The following is a 19,470-nucleotide window of genomic DNA, read 5'->3' as shown; positions in this document are numbered from 1 at the left end:
ATTGTTAGAAAAGTGTCAATACAATGATATGCTTACTAGGTTATAGATATAGTATAGTCTAGACACCAATAGGCTGTAAGGTGCCATAAAACACAAACTCAAGAAGAAGTGCCAATGAATGCAGGCTATATGCTTGACGTCCTTCTATAAGACACATGGTACAATCTTGCCAGAAACAAACTCACTAGTTCAGTTAGTGGTTAGCCAAACACCCCACCAAAATAATGAAACCGAACCAGAGAGGTCTGCAGCAGAGTCAGAGTAGCCTCTAGGGGGTCAGAGATGCACTCTGCTGTATTATCACTAACCAGCAAACACGCCATGCAGGCCCACTGCGGGTTTACCGGCAGTGTGGGCAGGAGGCCACCAGCACTAATCCCATGTGGGCCCCCTGTGGGTCAGCGCTTGCAGGCCCACAGCAGTTTCGCCATTTGGGACACATATGTGCGTTTTCCGAGGGCAGCCCACAGTTGGGCCTGACCCCAGACAACCCACAAGGGCCCCACCCTGGCTTAGCCTGTGCGTGATGCATGCAACCAATCTCCTGATTTTCCTGGTGGAGATAATTCCCAACATCATCAGGAGGAAGCATTACAGCGACAGAGGCAAGAAAAAACGGCCTTAAACAGACTTAAGGCAGACCAGGCTCTGGGATTCCATCTGCATTTGGTGTTGGAATATTAACAGTAGTAGTATTAACAGTAGTAGTAGTAGTATTAACAGTAGTAGTATTAACAGTAGTAGTTATATTAACAGTAGTAGTAGTAGTATTAACAGTAGTAGTTATATTAACAGTAGTAGTATTAACAGTAGTAGTTATATTAACAGTAGTAGTAGTATTAACAGTAGTAGTATTAACAGTAGTAGTATTAACAGTAGTATTAACAGTAGTAGTTATATTAACAGTAGTAGTATTAACAGTAGTAGTAGTATTAACAGTAGTAGTATTAACAGTAGTAGTTATATTAACAGTAGTAGTAGTATTAACAGTAGTAGTTATATTAACAGTAGTAGTAGTATTAACAGTAGTGGTATTAACAGTAGTGGTATTAACAGTAGTAGTTATATTAACAGTAGTAGTAGTAGTATTAACAGTAGTGGTATTAACAGTAGTAGTAGTATTAACAGTAGTGGTATTAACAGTAGTAGTAGTATTAACAGTAGTAGTTATATTAACAGTAGTAGTAGTATTAACAGTAGTGGTATTAACAGTAGTAGTAGTATTAACAGTAGTAGTTATATTAACAGAAGTAATATTAACATTAGTTGTAGTATTAACAGTAGCAATATTACCAGTAGTAGTTATATTTACAGCAGTAGTAATATTAACAGTAGTTGTAGTATTAACAGTAGTAGTGTTAACAGTAGTAATAGTAACAGTAATTGTAGTATTAACATTAGCAGTATTAACAGAAGTAATATTAACAGTAGTTGTATTAACAGAAGTATTAACAGTAGTAGTATTAGCAGTAGTGGTATTAACAGTAGTAGTATTAACAGTAGTAGTATTAAGAGTAGTAGTAGTAGTAGTAGTAGTAGTAGTAGTAGTATAAACAGTAGTAGTATTAACAGTAGTAGTAGTAGTATTAACAGTAGTAGTATTAACAGAAGTAATATTAAAAGTAGTTATTAACAGTAGTGGTATTAACAGAAGTATTAACAGTAGTAGTATTAGCAGTAGTGGTATTAACAGAAATAGTAGTAGTATTAACAGTAGTAGTATTAACAGTAGTGGTATTAACAGAAGTAGTAGTAGTAGTATTAACAGTAGTAGTATTCACAGTAGTAGTATTAACAGTAGTAGTAGTATTAACAGTAGTAGTATTAACAGAAGTAATATTAAAAGTAGTTGTAGTATTAACAGTAGTAGTATTAACAGAAGTAATATTAAAAGTAGTTGTAGTATTAACAGTAGTACTATTAAAAGTAGTTATTAACAGTAGTAGTATTAACAGTAGTAGTAGTAGAATTAACAGTAGTAGTATTCACAGTAGTAGTATTAACAGTAGTAGTAGTAGTATTAACACTAGTAGTATTAACAGTAGTAGTAGTAGTATTAGCAGTATTAGTGGTATGAACAGAAGTAGTCCATGGTAGCAGGCACAGCCACATCTAGATGGATCTATCTCCAACTTGTCGCTGTAGTCAGTATGGGTAAAGAAAAATAAGGTATTATAATTATTATATATATATATATATATACATATATATATAATAATTATATGATGGTGGAACACGTTGTCATTCTAATTCCTCACATACTGAAACTTTGTCGGACTTCATGGTGCTATCTAATGTAAACATATAGTTAACATTGTGAATTCCAAAACACGTACTTTAAAATCAGCATGTGTGGGACTATGTCATCACACTCCCGGAACATTTCCTTCATAATGATGTGGTGAAGTGTACTTAGCTGAACGTTCAGTGTGTCTCATACTATCTGACAACCTTTGAAGGAGAAAAGGCTGAGAACCCAAACTCCTTTGTATCCATGCACCATTTGCACCAGGTCCACCTCTCAGCTGCATCTAACATCCAAACTGAAAACAGACTGAAGATGGTCCAGGCCGAGAAGACGCGCACACATGACCAAATACATAATCTCCTGGTGGATATAAAAATGTCAATGTATTAATCTAATATGATGCTTCAGCAGTTTTCTTCTGCTGAAGCAACCATTAGGTTAGATGGCATTGAAGCCAGGATGAAGAGACTTTACACAGTCAGACGATTTTGAACACTCTGACAATGAGAAACGACAGAAGCAAAGACAAAGAGACGTTTCTTTTTCCTTTCTCTTTGCCCTCCATTGTCCTTCCTCACACATCGCAGTCATCAGACCATCCCTCTCCTCCCATCAAACCCAACTTTCCTTCTGCGCTCCTATCACAGCCACATGTCAGCACAAATCTGCACACAAGCTACCGCTTTTCATATATATTCCATAGGATCTGTCCATGTCTATCAGACCGCTTACTGTACATAAAGCCGGTGTGACTGCGGGATGTCAGCGGCTGCATTTCTCGGCATTTTCCACCATAACGTGCGTCGGGTTTCTCCCATGCAGCTCCCTTTCTGTCTCAACATATATGTGGATGTGCGCGTCAAGCCTGCATGCTAAATTCCTCTGAGTGCCTCCATGTCAGCTCCTTTCAGTCAATTACTTTGAGTATGTGCATATCTTTGGCCCCGTGCTGACCCTCCACCAATGCCCAAGGATGCCAGGTGTGTGTGTGCGTGTTTGTATGTGCGTGTCCTATTCTTTATCCTCAATACACTGCATCGGATTTGCCCAGTCGTTGATGTTTTCTGGAGAGAATTGGATGTGTGCACTCAGAAAAATATCTGTCATAACAAGTCATTTATTCTCAATGTGGGTCTTATGATCCTAAACTTCTGGATGAAACATTTAAAAAGGGAAATGCCACGTTGCATATTGCCTGGGTCTGATTTTCAGCGCTTCAAACATAACTGGAAAATGAGTTTCAAGCTGCAGCAGGACGTGTTTTTGGCAAAAAGTCACAATGTAAACGTCCATGAAGGAGTTAATTTAGTTCAAGGTATCCTGAAACTTAAACGTACAGACCCTTGGGAATTTTCATTAAAATCATTATGAGTTATGATGTTTCTAGAAATATATATATATAAAAAAATTAAAGAGAGCTAGGCGTTCCACGGCTGCCAGCAGGTTGATTGTCTGCTGATTGAACTCAGTATTTCAGGTATTATACTGTTGAATATCCACTTAATTCTGCCAGTCCAAACCTGCTGCATTACTCCTGTTACAAGCTTTGGGGCTAAGTTTGATTAAACGACACTAGATCCAAAGAATCCCTCTGAAGCTGGACTGGATCACAGATGTGTATATAGAAACCAGTTGACTGATTTAAATAATGTGAAATTGCTTCGTCACAAAGAAGTCAGCTACTATCTGTTATTCACTGTAGAAGTCAGACTGTAATAATGACTGATGATGCTGGCCGCATGCCAACATGTGCTTCACTGTTGCAAAGTTGCAAACCAAGATGAAGTGATGCCTTAGGGGGCTCTCACTTGAAGTGTAAGTTGCCAATCAAACTCTGGTGCGAACACGTGAGCGCTCCCAGTCCCCCGTTGGAGTCCACGATGCTGCAGACCTCAACACCCACACTCACAGTACAACTGAGCAACAATACACTCAGTTGGGACAAATGAAATCTCTGCAGTAAATCATCATTTTTCTAACCACTATAATCATCCTGTAGGCGATAAGACTCACTCTTACCCTCCCTCCCTCCTTTCTCTCCTCTCTCCTCTTCAGAGGTGGAGTCTCGAGTTGGATTTTGTAAGCTCCCGACCCGCTCCCAAAATAAAGTACGGAGTCAGAGCACTCCCTGGTGGTGCCAAACCTGAATTTCAGCAACTCAAACTTGGCCAACTTTTTTTTTGCCTCAGTGATTTTGGGCTCCATTCAGCCTCAGCAGCCCGATACGACCGGCAGCCCCGCCTCGGCAGGAGTCCCTACCGGCCGAACACAGAGAGGAGAGCAGGAGACGAGAGCCGGATGGTGATGTTGAGACACCTGTTGCTTCCACCGCATGTTACTGAGAACTTCAAACACAGTCGCTGCCTTTATTACTGCAGCGCAGAATCTAAATAAATCACACTTTTCACACTTTTCAGAGGTGGAATCTCGGACATTGCTGGTTTTATGGGTCAGTTAAAATAAAGGCTTTTTGTCACTGTGGCATGAAACTTCTGCAGTGGCTCTATTTAAACGTGACAGGACAGTAACAGATAGAGCCACATTAGCCGCATGATATGTGGCACCTGGTACATAAGAAGGAGTTATGATACTGATATAAAGGAAGACGTATCCTCTGCTCTCAGGCTGCATCACTGATGGCTTTTCAGACTTATTTAGACAAATAACGGTTTCGGTGGCATAATGAATGACCATTTTGAGTGTGAAGGACACTCGCCCTGCATCCCGCTGGTGGATGCACACACATGCTGTCATCATTATTTATTAGATAGAATACAGGATTCTGCTGCCTAATCCATGAAGCCTGGTGGCAGCCAAACACAGTTCAACAAGGCTTAGATTGTGCCTCTAACATGCTGTCTGCAAAAAAAAGGTGTGCTGATATCAATCTCTGGGCTGCGCGGTGGTGTAGTGAGTAGCACTGTCGCCTCACAGCGAGAGGGTCCCGGGTTCGATTCCCGGGTAGGCCCAGGTTCCTTCTGTGTGGAGTTTGCATGTTCTCCCCGTGTAAGCGTGGGTTCTCTCCGGGTTCTCCGGCTTCCTCCCACAGTCCAAAGACATGCAGGATCGGGATAGGTTCATTGATGACTCTAAATTGCCCGTAGGTGTGAGTGTGAATGGTTGTCTGTCTCTACATGGTGGCCCTGTGATAGACTGGCGACCTGTCCAGGGTGTACCCTGCCTTCGCCCAATGACAGCTGGGATCGGCTCCAGCCCCCCCGCGACCCTGAATATAGGATAAGCGGTAGACGATGGATGGATGGATATCAATCTCATTAGCAGCTGGCACCAATGTACATTTTAATTTAATCTTGTATATTGTGTTGACTCATGCCACGTTTTAATCATTATTGGGCGCTCACAAGTAGAAGTAAGGAAGCCCTGGTCAGGTTTTGTCATCATCTTTTACAGTGACGATAAACTTTCCAAAACACATTTATGTGTTAATGTGACCTGAGAGAATTATCTTCTACCACCATAAATGAATCATACACATGTGTGTGGTTAAATAAATATGAATAAATATTTCTATGAAGAACCTAACGTCATGCTGCTGTGACGGACTGGATCCTGACAATTTGATTATGTGTACGTAGAGTTTGTACCTGAGACCAGAGCCTGACGCAGCTCTGCAGGTCCACTGGAGGCTGGGGGAGCTCGATACAGAGACTCACTGTTCAAACCTGCAGAACAACACAAGTGAAGAAGAGGGAGGAAGTCAGCTGAGTGTAAAACAGAAGGCATGTTTTCTTCCTTTAGGCCAGGGCTATTCCACTATGTTGGTTCAGGGGGCCACATTTACAGAAAGCTAAGAGCCCGGGGGCCTGGACCCCTAGACTCCTTTCTGGCCTCATGAATTAACACCTTTTTTTCTAGAAAACTTAATAAAGATGTTTTAAAATGAGGGACCAAATATGAGAGGTACTGAGAAAATATAGACATTTAAAACAAATGTCCTGCAATTCTACTCCAGCTAAACGTTTGGCTTAAGGCAAGGAACAGCGTCCTGCACTTGTGTTGATGAGCTGGCTGAGGATGATGTGAAAACCAAGTGTGCATCAAGAATTATTCACAGGAAGTTTGCATGCACGTAACCATAGCAACTCAATCTCCCTCCTGCAACCGTGTGCACGGTGTAAGAGGAGAGGTAAAGACGCTTACAGAGATGACTGGTCAACATGCGTGGGAATGAATTACAATATATTAAATTTGTGTTCATTTCTACCTTTCACCCTGATGCTCTAAATAGTTTCTGTGGCGCCGTAGCAATGCCTCTTTACGCCGCAACGTTAACAGTTTTTTTGTCACTGCGCGGGAAAATGAAGGATTTATTGTGGCACAATGTTGTTTGCATGACTTCTTTTTTGTATTTATTTGTAAACAGAAGTGATCAGCGGGCTGGAGTTGGCTTGATTAGTCCTACTTTAGGATATAAATGTCATGCTTTACAAGTAATTGAGTCTTCTATCACAGCTGCAGATTACATGACCTTGTTTCCTACAGTCTTGCTGAACCAAGAAATATAACACTCATTAACACGTTATAAAGGAAAGCATGTTAAATGAGGGGATGATAGGGGTTTAGGTACATGAATTCGTCCTGGAATTTCTCCGTACAGGACGTTATGTTTGTATGTAACATCCTGTCCGTACGCCCTGTGTGTCTACTATTCACACACGCAGGTCAGAAATAGGTCCTGTAGCGCGACGTTTTTAGTTTCAGCAGCCAGTTGCTGTCAGCTGTACCATGCTAGCTGGTTTAGCTCGGTTAGCCAGGTTAATCAAGCTCAATGGACCACGATTTGTATCAAACTGTATGCCGACAGGTACGCTGAAGTCGGGTTCATCTGTGGATACTAGGCCTGTAGCGATGCGTCGATGACGTCGACACGTCGACTTCAAAATATCGTCGATGTCATATTTTGTCGTCAACGCATCGCCACGCACACGTGGGTCACCCAAAACAAACGGTTCGCAATCGCACTTTGCAGAATGGAGACTGAAACTGCGACCTCCTCACAAGATTGCCAACAAAGCCCTGCAAAAAGTTCAAATAAATAAATTTAGTCCCGAGCGCAAAGGCGTCGTTATTTGCAGTCTTTGCTAAATGCAGTTGGCATACCACACCAGCACAACAGCGATGTTGGAGCATCTTAAGCCGCATTCACATACGTCGCGTAGACTCACTCACAGCGGAGACACCCCCTTGTCTCTCGTGGAGTACTAACTTTGGCTAAATTAATTTCACGTTTGTGTAGTGTGTTGTGCAGCTTGATTTCTGTGCACTTCGGTAGTGCTAGCTAACTATCTTGACTCTCCGTGCAGTTTTGTTCGTGCTTGGTTGGTTAGTAGTTAATGTTAGCTTGCTACTAGCAGCTAGACAGCTGTGTGTTAGTTAACGTTTGTTAGCATTTAATGTTGGCTGGAATGGTAGCTAGCTTACGGCTGCAGAACACAGCTATCTAGCCGCTACTAACCCGGCACGAACACACTGCACAGAGAGCTGGTCGTTTACGAGTCAAACATTACATTAGACTAACGTTAGCTAGCTTATAGTATGTATCGTGAAGCTACGCTAGTTCGCTAATGTCAACTAACGGAGCCAAGCAATGTCCAGGCTGCAAGTAAGCTGGTGCGCAGTGGTCATGAATGAATAATGTTCTTATGAGCATTGAAAACATTAAAATGAGCACCACATCCAAGTGTGATAGAGCTCATCAAAATGTTCACTGTGTAGATAGAGTACTCTACGGGCTTTATAGTCAGTTTCATTTTGCATCAGGTTATATGTTGGGAATGTTATATTGTGTTAAACACTCAGGAATTTCTGTACTGTGCATGGTACACGGTTTCTGCACTGCATTTTTTTAATCTTTTGTAATTTTGTACAGGAGAGATTTTTGTTGGACTGTAAGAGTAAACAGGCTGGCCTATTTTGTATAATTTAATTCCATATTTTTTTATTTTGCTGTGCAAAACAGTGTTGTTTAATAAACTATATTATTAAGAATTTTTGGTATTTATAGCTTAGGAGGTAGAGCGGGGTGAATGTCAGTCATTCCTGTAAAGCAGTTTGGATAAAAGCGCTATATAAATGAGGACCATTTACCATTAGCATAGCATAGCATAAAGGCTGGAAGAGGGAGAAACTGCTAGCCGGCAGTTCCACAATACACCTCTGAAGCTCATTAGTCAACATGCTGAATGTAGTTAGCTTCACTCAAAAAGGACAGTTAGTGGTTTCGGGGGAAGAAAGATACTGGAGTCATTTCTGAGTACAACAACAGTCGGTACAATAACTGAGTTCAGCTTCCTGAACCTTCTGGTCCCTGTGGACTTAGACTAGAACTGAAACCTGTGCTGCCTGACCTGAATGTATCTGGCATCCTGAACATCGTTTTTAAAATTCCCCTTGCATTCTAACTATTTATCCGGAGCTGGGCGAACCTTTAATCATCTTTGTTTGCTTGTTTGATTTGACTTTTCCTAAAGTACAAGCAAAACCACACAGTTACTATTTTAATGTCATCAAAATGATTCAGTCAGTGTTTTCGGGTTGATTTTATTTGTCTGTTGTTTTCGTAAACTGTTTTATACACATGTTCAAGAAAGCATTGACAAATATGTGCTCCGAAACCTGCAAAAACTATCCCTTGCTGATGCTAATGTTAGCAAAATAGCATGTGTACACAATAGACTTCAGAGTAAAGTACAACAAACAAAATAAATAAATAAAATAAACAAACAAAAGAATCTGTTGAGGCAGATTCTGTTTCCGCCACTTTCAGCCTCTAGGCCAAGCCCAAGTCCGAAACACAAAATATGGAACTAGTCCTTTAAAGTAAGTTGGAGTCTAATGGTGTTCCTGCGACGAATATGCTCGCTACACATCTGTCTTTCTGTTTGATTCATCTCACCGTGTTTCTCGACGGCCTCGATGAGCGTCCAAATGGCCACAGGAGCCTCTTCAGACAGAAGCTCCGCCTCCACGCCTGAGAGGGAGAGAGAAAAAGATGTTTTATTCATTTGCTTTAAAACAACAACCATTGCTCCCTTTATGATTCCAATCCACCCCCAACTGTTTATTTATTAATGATGTACAGTAAACTCCATCATTAACGTTTAATGTCTGCATTGCTTTGCATAAACAACTTAATTTTTAAACAAAATATTTAGGAAGGAAAAACACCCTTTCATGTGCCGTTTTACTCCATAAACTGGTCAAAATGATGTCCCTATAAAATTCAAGAGGCTGTACTGTAAATCCAGCTTAAAGATTATTATAGCAAATATACATTTTAAGTTTCCTTGAATTGAATTAGTACTGTGTCCCGATATCATTAGAAAACATTAACATATAAAGGACATACTTTCCATACTTTGGAAACAATTTCACACGTGAAAGTTATTAGTAAAACATTAAGCATCAGAGCTGCAAGTAAACTTCTGGATACTGGACATGTGGCGGCATGGTGAAAAAATGAAAAATAACTGAATGTTGGAGGGGCCAAACTGGCATAATCTGCATACATTTCAAAATTGTGCATGTGCTGCTGCCAGAAGCTAATCCGCTGGAGTGGATGTGAAAAGGTTAAGTAACATGTGGGATTCGATTACAGCTCGCAGGCTGCAGCAGCATCTGTCACACCGTCCACTATTGGGAATCAATTAGAAGAGAGAATTTTCCAATTAAAGTATACTATCCAAAGTGCTCAGCTAATGCAGGACGCTTTGTGATGGTGGAGAGCAGAGAAGGTACTGAGGTGATGAATAAATAAAGTTTCAGTTTCACAATCACACTTATGGAACTCTTGAGGATGTATATCCATCACAAAATCAAGGCTACATAATGTGACCTGGGCCCTCATTTATAAAACTATGCGTAGGATCCTAACTAAAAGTGTACGTACGCCAAAAAGCCAAAGTTTGCGTGCGCCAAAAAAAAATCTGATTTATAAAACTGTGCGCACGCAAGCTGTACGCAATGTTCCCTTTATAAATCACAGGATCACCTACAAGTGTGCGTACCTGAATCCCGCCCTGTACACGCCCACATTTTACTATGTTAATGAGCCGGCATGCAATCGTTTCCGTGTGGTGAATCACGGCGACAGGTCAGGAAAAAGCAAAGAAACGTAACTTTTCAGAAACGGAGAAAGAGACACTTGTTGGGGAGGTGGAGGCCCGGACAATAATTTAATTTAGTGGCCACAGCAGCGGGATCACGAATAAAAAGACGCAGTGCGAGTGGCAACACATTGCTGCTGCAGTCAACGGCGTCAGCTGGACGGAGCGGACGGTGATCTGAAGGTAAATGACATCTTTCCGCTCCTAACATGGATTTAATGTATTGCTAGAGTATTTGAGGAGGTTTGATTTTGATGTGACTTTGACGGGGATTGTGTCTGAAAAGGAGGGAGACACAGACGCGACTGAGACCAGAGGGATAAGGGTGAACAGTTTTTAACTTTTATAAAACAAAACGTTAAATAGTTTTTGTCCTTCCAGAGTCTGCAGCGTTGGGCGTAGAGGAGGGTGACGTGAGGAGGGTGATGTGAGGAGGGTGACGGGCCCTCGGCACAGCGTCCGGGTCCGGCGCAAAGCAGCAGCGCACCCCGGACGAATGGCACATCAAGCGGTCGGGTGCACACTGATGCCGTCCTGCAACTTCAGCGAGACACAATCACCGCCATCAACAACGTTGCAGATGAGCTACGGCAAACGCGCACTGTGATTAATAAAATAATACGTTTACAATGAACATTGATTGTTGTCTTCCTTATATTACAAACGCATAACATCCTCACGGATTCTTGCGCCCTGTTGATACCCCTCCAGTCGGGCAGGGGGCCGAGGCTCATCATGCTGGGGACTCTACCACCTTTGCCGGGTGGTAGATTCTGCCTCCTGAAGTTCGGTAAAGTTGCGCTCTCCACGCTCCACGACTGAGCGCGCACGAGCGTGCCACTCATTATAGCGCATTTCCTCTGCGCTCTGGTGGTTTAAAAACGAGGATAAGTGTAACAATTATACGATGGCTTAATGGCTGTATGTATGTGTGTTGATGATATATGCACATAAATAAGGAGAATATTTAGTTATTCCCGCTGTGTTCTACAGTGATCTAATGGAAGGTATTACTGTATTACATGCAATTGGGCCGTCTCCTCCTCCTGCGGTGACAGCGCTGATTCAATATTTCAAAATGATTTTGATTTAAGATACAAGTCAGATTTTAAAAGAAGGTGTTAATATGAAAAAAACTATCACTCATTAAAAGCGTCAAAAACATTGCTGGAGTTCATCATGATAACGCAGATCTAACGTATGATATGGAGTGTAATTAAATGTGTGCGAGTCATCAAAAATATATAGTTCTTCTCACGTTTACTGCTGATTCCCTTCCAGTCTCCAGACTGTGCGTACCGGTACGCATGCCTCAGAGTTTGCTTACGGGTACGCACACTTTCCCGTCAAGTTTGGTTTTTATATCTCACAACATTTGCGTGGAAAGTGGCGTACGCACGTTTCCAGCCCCGTTTTGTGCGTACGCAAGCTTTATAAATGAGGGCCCTGGTTCTGAAGTGGTTTGACTTGTGAACACATTGTTGCCAAGTCAGTGACACAACTCCTCAAAAATACACCAAAAATGTTACCACTCCAACTTTCTATGCAAACCAAAAATAACTCTTCGCCACATAAGGTACACCCTGTGAACTTAAAGCAACCAGAACTTACATATTTAATATATAATATTTTGTCAATGGTTTTGCTGGTTAGAAATATCATACTTCTGATTTACTGGTTGATTTACTACTGCTGCTGTTGCTCATCATGCATGTCAAAGGACGTGATCGGCAACTAAAGTCACGGACTGAACTGCACTTTAAAACTGGACAAAAAGTATCAATGTTGCAAAAAAAGGACATTTGGAGACATTTAGAGTCATAACTACAAAATAAGCCGTCAGATATCTTACAGTGATGCCACAAACAAATGTGCCTCCAGAAAAGCAGGAAACAGATTCTGAGGCTAAAGAGGAGACATGGGGTGATATCTGAGAAGTAGAAAGGGTCTGAATTATAGCATTTTGTTTGAAATTAAAAAAAAAAACTTTCTGAAAATTTTGCACATACTTTTTAAATGAAATAATTCAGCTTTGCATGTTATTCCATTATTAAGTTTTAATTTAATATTTTCAGGTTTTTTTAAACTTATTTGGTTTTATATAAGGAGAAATGGGTGGTACTGTTATGGGGGTACTCTTGCAAATTATTTGATTTGAAAAGTTGATGTTCTGCACTTTTGTCTTACATAATGCATTTAAACAAAAGGCATTTCTTTTTACATTAGCATTCCCTTCTCCTCAAGTTTCCCATGGGACCTCATTTCAGAAAAAAAGTGGTAGTCAAGAGCAGTAGTCATTTTCACAATTTTAGAGCGTGTAGCCTTTCTAATTCTGTATTTTTTGGTTATCCGTCTTTCAGCATCGATGACTACATATTCCTAAATAAGGTCCCATGGTGGTTCACCAGACCGGATATACGTTGATCGTATGGTAGTGATAACCGTTGATAACAGCCATTCAATAAGCTCATAACATGAAATGGGTGGAAAAGAAGCAAAAAACGGGACATCGTCTGCATAGTGCATGAGTCATTACATTATCTGTCTTTCCTAGAAGAGCATCTCCAATAGTGCATTTTTTATTTCTTTCTATCCATCCGTCCTTTCTCACTCATGTTTTTACGGTTCCTCCCTCATTACCTCTACAACTCGTCCTCATCTTCTTAATCATCTTCATCCCTGCTTCCTCCCGCTCACGTATTGTTCCCGAGCCTTGCTTGCCGGCTGAGCTATTCCCTCGTTCTTTTGTTGTGCAGTTGACAGTCGCGTCATATCACAACACACACACTGCCGAGTGACAGCCATACCGAGTTAAATGACACTTGTCCTTTGATACTCACACGCTTACTCACACACACAGTCACATTAACACATGAGCCAATAATCATATTCAGCTTTTGTTGAGGAAACAACAACAAACACATATCTGCTGCGTTTACAGGTGTACCGACCTGTATCTGCTGTACTGATTGTGTTTTGTATTGTTTCAGAGGTGTGCATGAGTGTGTGTCTGTGTGTGTGTGTGCAACAAGAAGCGGCAGAGGAATTTCCGGAGATATAGGTCGTTAAATGTACAGTGCTTCCATTAACGTCACTGTCACAACCCATCACAGAGGCAATATCTCACCCTGGAGGAGAGAGAGAAAGAGAAGGAGAGAAGAGAAGAGGAGAGGAGAGATGGGGAAGAGAAAAGATGAGGGACAGTAGATGAAGAGAGCGAGGAGATGTGGACAGGGGAAAAAGACAAAAGGAGAGGACAATTAAAACAGGAAGAGAAAAGAAGGACACTAGAGAAGAGAGCGAGGAGATGTGGACAGGGGAAAAAGACAAAAGGAGAGGACAAACAAAACAGGAAGAGAAAAGAAGGACACTAGAGAAGAGAGCAAAAGAGAAACAAGGACAAAGGCGAATAGTAGCAAGAGTATGAGATAGAAGGAGACGAGATGGGAGGGGGGAAAGCCAAGAGGACAACACCAGAGGACAAAAGAAAGACAAGAAGAGGACAATGGATAAGAAAAGGCAGATGAAGACAAATAAAGGACAAAATAGAAGGGGGGAGGGTAAAAGCAAAGAGGACAAAAGATGGACAAGAAAATAAAGAGCAGAGGAAGACAAGAAAGAAGAGGACAAAGAAGAGTAAGTGAAGAAGAGGACAACAGTGAAGAGGACAAAGCAGAATAAGTGAAGAAGAGGACAACAGTGAAGAGGACAAAGCAGAATAAGTGAAGAAGAGGACAACAGTGAAGAGGACAAAGAAGAATAAGTGAAGAATACTACAGAGAAGAGACAAAAAAGAACAGAACAAAGGAAGAGAGAAAGAGAGAGGACAAACAGAAGAGAGGGAAGTTAAAAGAGATAAGAAGAAGAAGAAGAAGAAGAAGAAGAAGAAGAAGAAGAAGAAGAAGAAGAAGACAAAGGAGAGGAGAAGAGCTGCAGACAGGGAACAATGAAGCTGAGCTGCAGCAGATCAGCCTCCCACCAGCTCCTATAGAGGACGTATGGAGCCGCACACAAAGGCACCAACAGCAACACATCCACATAAACAGGCAGGGACACACTCATAAACACACAATAAACAGCAGTGACAGTGAGAGACAAGACAAAAAGACATAGTGTGTGTGTGTGTGTGTGTGTGTGCATGTGTGTGTGCGTGCGTGTGTGTGTGCGTGCGTGTGTGTGCGTGTGTGTGTGTGTGTGCGTGCTTGTGTGTGCATGTGTGTGCGTGCATGCGTGCGTGTGTGTGTGTCCTCCGTCACTGAGGTGTTCAGTCATTAAAACATGCTCCATTGCATTATACTGTATAGACCCTATACTGCACTGGTGCACACACATTCCCACAGTCACTGCCGTTCCCTTACTGCACGAGCACCAAGAGCCTGAAACTCACATGAACGAACACACACACACACACACACACACACACACGCGCACACACACCTGCGTTTCACCTACAGACAGCTGTGGTTTCACAAGCACTGTTTGAAAATGATTTATTGATCATGGGAGTTGGCATTATGAAGTACACCCTGAACCACTGCTCTTTTCAATATACACTGATAACACACACACACACAGACACACACACACACACACACACACACACACACACACACACACACACACACACACACACACATTTGTGCAAAAACCTGAACACCAAGATAAGAGAGGGGAGTTATAGATTGAGATGTCTGCATTACAGATGTATCGTGTGGTGCCTATGGGACTCATCAGATCATATATTAGGATATTCTCTTGATGAATAATACATCACATTTAGGTCAAATACTTAAACACGGGGAATGAAAGGGGAAATGCATTTATTTTTTATGTTCACGGGAGATTATAAGTAAGTTTGATCTTCAACCGGAGTCATTCTGCAGACTCTACAAAGGTACAAAGTCTCTGATCTTTCTCCACTTTCAGACTGGAGAGCAGCAGCAGCAGGCAGGGTTCAGTCCTGCAGTAACATGCACTGACACCAGGGGGCAGCTGACTCCAGCCCCGACTGGACAGTTCTGTGGCCTTCAAATGAAAGCTGCTTCTGAGGGCTGTCAGATTAAGCAGTAGTGAGAGCTCCACTTCTGGCATTTTAGGAAGAGCAAACTGTTCCCATAATAGTTTACAACATTACAATGACTGAAAGAAGCTCCTTTCTGCTATGATGGTCTGAGGTAAACTGACCCACTCACAAAGCATTATAAATCATGTATGCACCGTAAATAAAAACCCTTAAGAGAAAGATTAATAATATTGAGTATATATTTCTATTTATTATACTATTTCTTAAGTTATTAGAGTGAACTTTCATCGGGTAAGGAATAGTTTCAGTTTAATACTGATGGCTCTACATTACCTAAATAAGCAATAAGACCATCAGTGAGCAGTCTATATAGTCAAGCCTTGAAAGCAAAATTTGATGATTTTTAACCTATGTCTACCAATTTAGATTTATAGTGTGAAAAACGCCTGCATTAGTGACATATTTGGGATGAGGAAGACCTAGCATTTTATGTTTCGAAAAAGGCATTCTGAAATATGAGTGTGAAGATGTTATGGATTAGGATTGTTTACAGTGTATTGTACGGCTACAATAAAATGTGAGGCCCTCAAGAGGGAGCAATTCCTTCCAACTACCGACCAATGACCTGCCTTTGCACAACATGGAAGTTCCTGTCAGGCATCATTGTGGCTTATGAGTAGGCACATGGATCAATACATGAGCAAGGCCCAGAAAGGAGTTGGTAGTTACATCATAGGAATCAAACACCATGGTTGACAAAGCAGTCACTCGAGACTGTAAGACCCGACTGACCAACTGTGCATGGCCTGGATTGATTAAAAGAAAGCCCATGACTCGATGCCACACTCATGGATTCTGGAATGCTTGGAACTGTATGATCAACAGGACACTAAGAACCTTCATCAAGAAGTCAGTGGTGCTGTGGAAGACAAATCTAGAGGCCAATTCTCATCCAACTGCACAGTGTGGCATACAGTAAACCAAGAAGATGTTCTGGCCCTGCTGCTGTTCTGCATAGGCCTGAACCCCCTCAGTAAGATCATCCCTCAGAGTTGCTACAGATACTGGTTCTGCAACCATCAGCCACGTCCTCTCTATGGATGACATACAACTGTATGGCAGGAATGAGCCTGACATTGACTTACTGATCCACATCACCAGGATCTACAGCAAAGGAAGAGATAGAAGCCACTGATATGAAGAGAAGAAAGCTCCTCACCATGCATGGAGGGTTTCACTCCAAGTCCAGCACTCTAAGATTGTACACAAAGAGGAAGGAGGGAGGCTGAGGACTAGAGGGCATCAGTCACTGTCCAGGATGAAACAACCAAGACCCAGGAGTACATCAAGTGCTGACTTGCTAAGTAAATATCTCAGAGAGCAAAACCTTGATTAACTGAGGAGACTGAACTATCATGGAAGGACAAGCCCCCGCACTGCATGTACCACCAACAGATATAACAAGTGACTGTGATGGATACATAATACCAGTGGCTAGAAAAGGCTGGTTTGAATGAGAGCACAGTCACTAATCATGGCAGCATAAGAACATGTGCTGAGCACAAGATCAATAGAGGCCGGAACAGTAAGTGGCTGGCATTGTGTACAGGAAATCCATGCTGAGTATGGGCTGGAAGTCCTGTGGCCAAAATGGAAAAACCTTTCAAAGGTGGGTAAGAGTGACCAAGCTAAGGTCTGTGGGAGTCCAGATCCAGACTGATAAACTGGTTATGGCTAACCAACCAGACGATGGGAGTGGACAAACGACGATGATGAAAGCAGTGATAGATGTAGAAATCCCAAGAGACAGCAACATCAGGAAGAAGGAACATGTGAAGCTAGAAAAATACCAGGAGCTGAAAGAGGAGAGTAAAAGCAACAGTGGTAATCGGTGCACTACACAGAGATATCTGTCCAGAAGAGTGCAGTCCTCGGAACAGCTAAGATACTGAAGAACCCTCAGGCTCCCAGGTCTCTTGTAAAGGATACAAGTTGAAGGGGGAACACAAGACTGCACATGGGGTGATTGGGCAAATGTATACATACTGTAAAAATGTACAGACTCACCAGCCACATTATCATGTACACCTTGCTAGTACCGGGTTGGAACCAATTCTTGCCTCCAGAACTGCCTTTATTCTTCATGGCATAGATTCAACAAGGCGCTGGTGGCATCTCTCAGAGATTTTGGTCCACATTGACATGATAGCTTCATGTAGTTGGCTGTGGCATTTAAACACTGCTCAATTAGTAATAAGAGGCCTAAAGAGTGCCAAGAAAATATCCCCCACACCATAACACCCCCACCAGCCAGACCCATTGATCCATGCTTTCATGCTGCTTTGGCCCAATTCTGACCCTATCATCCAAATGTTGCAGTAGAAATCGAGACTCATCAGACCAGGCAACGTTTTTCAAATTTTCTATAGTCCAATTAAGTTTCCTGTTCTTAGTTAACAGGAGGGGCTTTACAGCGTGGTTTAGGCTGCTGTAGCCCATCAGCTTCAAGGTTCCATATGTGCTCAGAGAAGCTCTGACCTTGGCTGTAACGCGTGGTTATTTGAGTTACTGAGTTGAGTTGCCATTCTATTAGCTCAAACAAGTCTGGCAATTCTCCTCTGACCTCTGGTATCAACAAGGCATGATTCATATTACCTGTAAAAGGTGTATGTTCATGGATATTATATTATTTTTATTAAATTACATTTTATTATTTGAAACACCCTTTCTTCTGCTTCTCACTGATATCCTGACCAGTTGCCCTCTGTGTGTCCCGCTTGGCTGCAAAGTCAAAAGCCATGAGTTCAGAGAATCCCAGTATGATGTGCATTTCCTCTGTTTCTGAACTTAACTTGGACTGTGATTCGCTGAGGGAATGCCAACTCTCGGGATTTAGTTTTTCTTATTCAGTTGCAGCCAGAGATTTCTCCTGTTCTGCCACTGAGTTAAAAGTGACTTTAGGTCTGAAAATGAGACAGTTAGGTAGGTAGTTAGAAAAAAAGATTGAGTGCGAGAGAGGAGGTTGAGAGCTGAGGTGACCTGCAGGCTGCTGGAGCGTGACGGCTGTATCCTGTTACCAATGTGAAGGCTTGAAATGACAATCTCCTCTCTACCGCTGCTCATATAATGCTTTACCTCTTCCTCCTTCCCCCCTGCCTGCTAGTCGCACTCTCCTACTCTGCTGATCATCTTCCTCTTTGTTTCTTTGTTCTGTATGGTTCTTTGTTTCTCCGCCAATGTTCTCCAGCCTCTCTCTGGCTTTTCAGCTCTGTGAATTGTGAGCCCATGCATTTTGGAAAATTATGAATTATTTTCAGTTTAATATGCAAAACCAGCAATATCATCCACCTTGCCATGCAAATGTCGAGTATATGCTGCTCTCCGTTTTCCTCTTATTCTTCAGCATTATGACTACAACATCAAAGCACTACGCTGCAGGAAACACATTGTCTTGACCACCTTACATGCTTTTATTTGATGTATTAATTATTTCAATGTAGTTTAGCAAACAATTTAGAGCTAGTTCAAGTACTGTGCAAGTGCAATGACAAGGCAAAGTACTTGATCTAACATGGCATTTCCAGAAAAAACTTTAAATGCAAATTAGCCTGGAACCTCTGTTTATTTCTTTTTATTTCTAAGGGGTGTTATCAACGGGCATTGGACCTCATGTCAAACATGCACCATTTTTAATAAACGTGATTAGCCCATCAGATTTCTGTAAGTCTGTCTGTGGAGGGGCACCAGATGTATTTGCGACAGCAAATCAAACATGAGCTCGCAGATTTGTCCAGCTCCCAGGCAAACATGGACCTTCAGCAGGTTCCAAATGTGTTGTCAGGGATCAACAAGTGGAATCAAACATCTTGGACTTTTTAGCTGGACTGTTTATACATATCAGAAGAAAAAAAACACATTTCCCTACATAACCTCAGTTGTATGCCACACGACTTTATCTACATCTGAAACTTTTGCCATGCCGATGCAGTGAAAACAGCTTTAAAAAAAACAATAGCCATTACAGCAAGAGTCCTAATTATTCAATTAATGATGTCACTGTTGCTTTTGTTAGC

General features: G+C 41.8%; 1 protein-coding gene across 1 annotated transcript in view; it reads right to left on the bottom strand.

Annotated features, from left to right (window-relative positions):
• pik3r3b (phosphoinositide-3-kinase, regulatory subunit 3b (gamma)) overlaps positions 1–19,470 on the bottom strand; it is a 227,877-nt gene that overhangs the window by 142,614 nt on the left and 65,793 nt on the right. The window contains exons 2-3 of the mRNA XM_084011563.1: positions 9,165–9,239; positions 5,854–5,931 (exon numbers count right to left, since the gene is read on the bottom strand). Coding sequence (XP_083867689.1) covers positions 5,854–5,931; positions 9,165–9,239 — 153 coding nt within the window. The remainder of the gene's footprint in view (positions 1–5,853; positions 5,932–9,164; positions 9,240–19,470) is intronic.

The sequence above is a fragment of the Eutrigla gurnardus genome (genome assembly GCF_963514095.1).
Source record: "Eutrigla gurnardus genome assembly, chromosome: 6".
NCBI lineage: Eukaryota > Metazoa > Chordata > Actinopteri > Perciformes > Triglidae > Eutrigla > Eutrigla gurnardus.
This window is presented reverse-complemented; position numbering and strand designations above follow the sequence as displayed.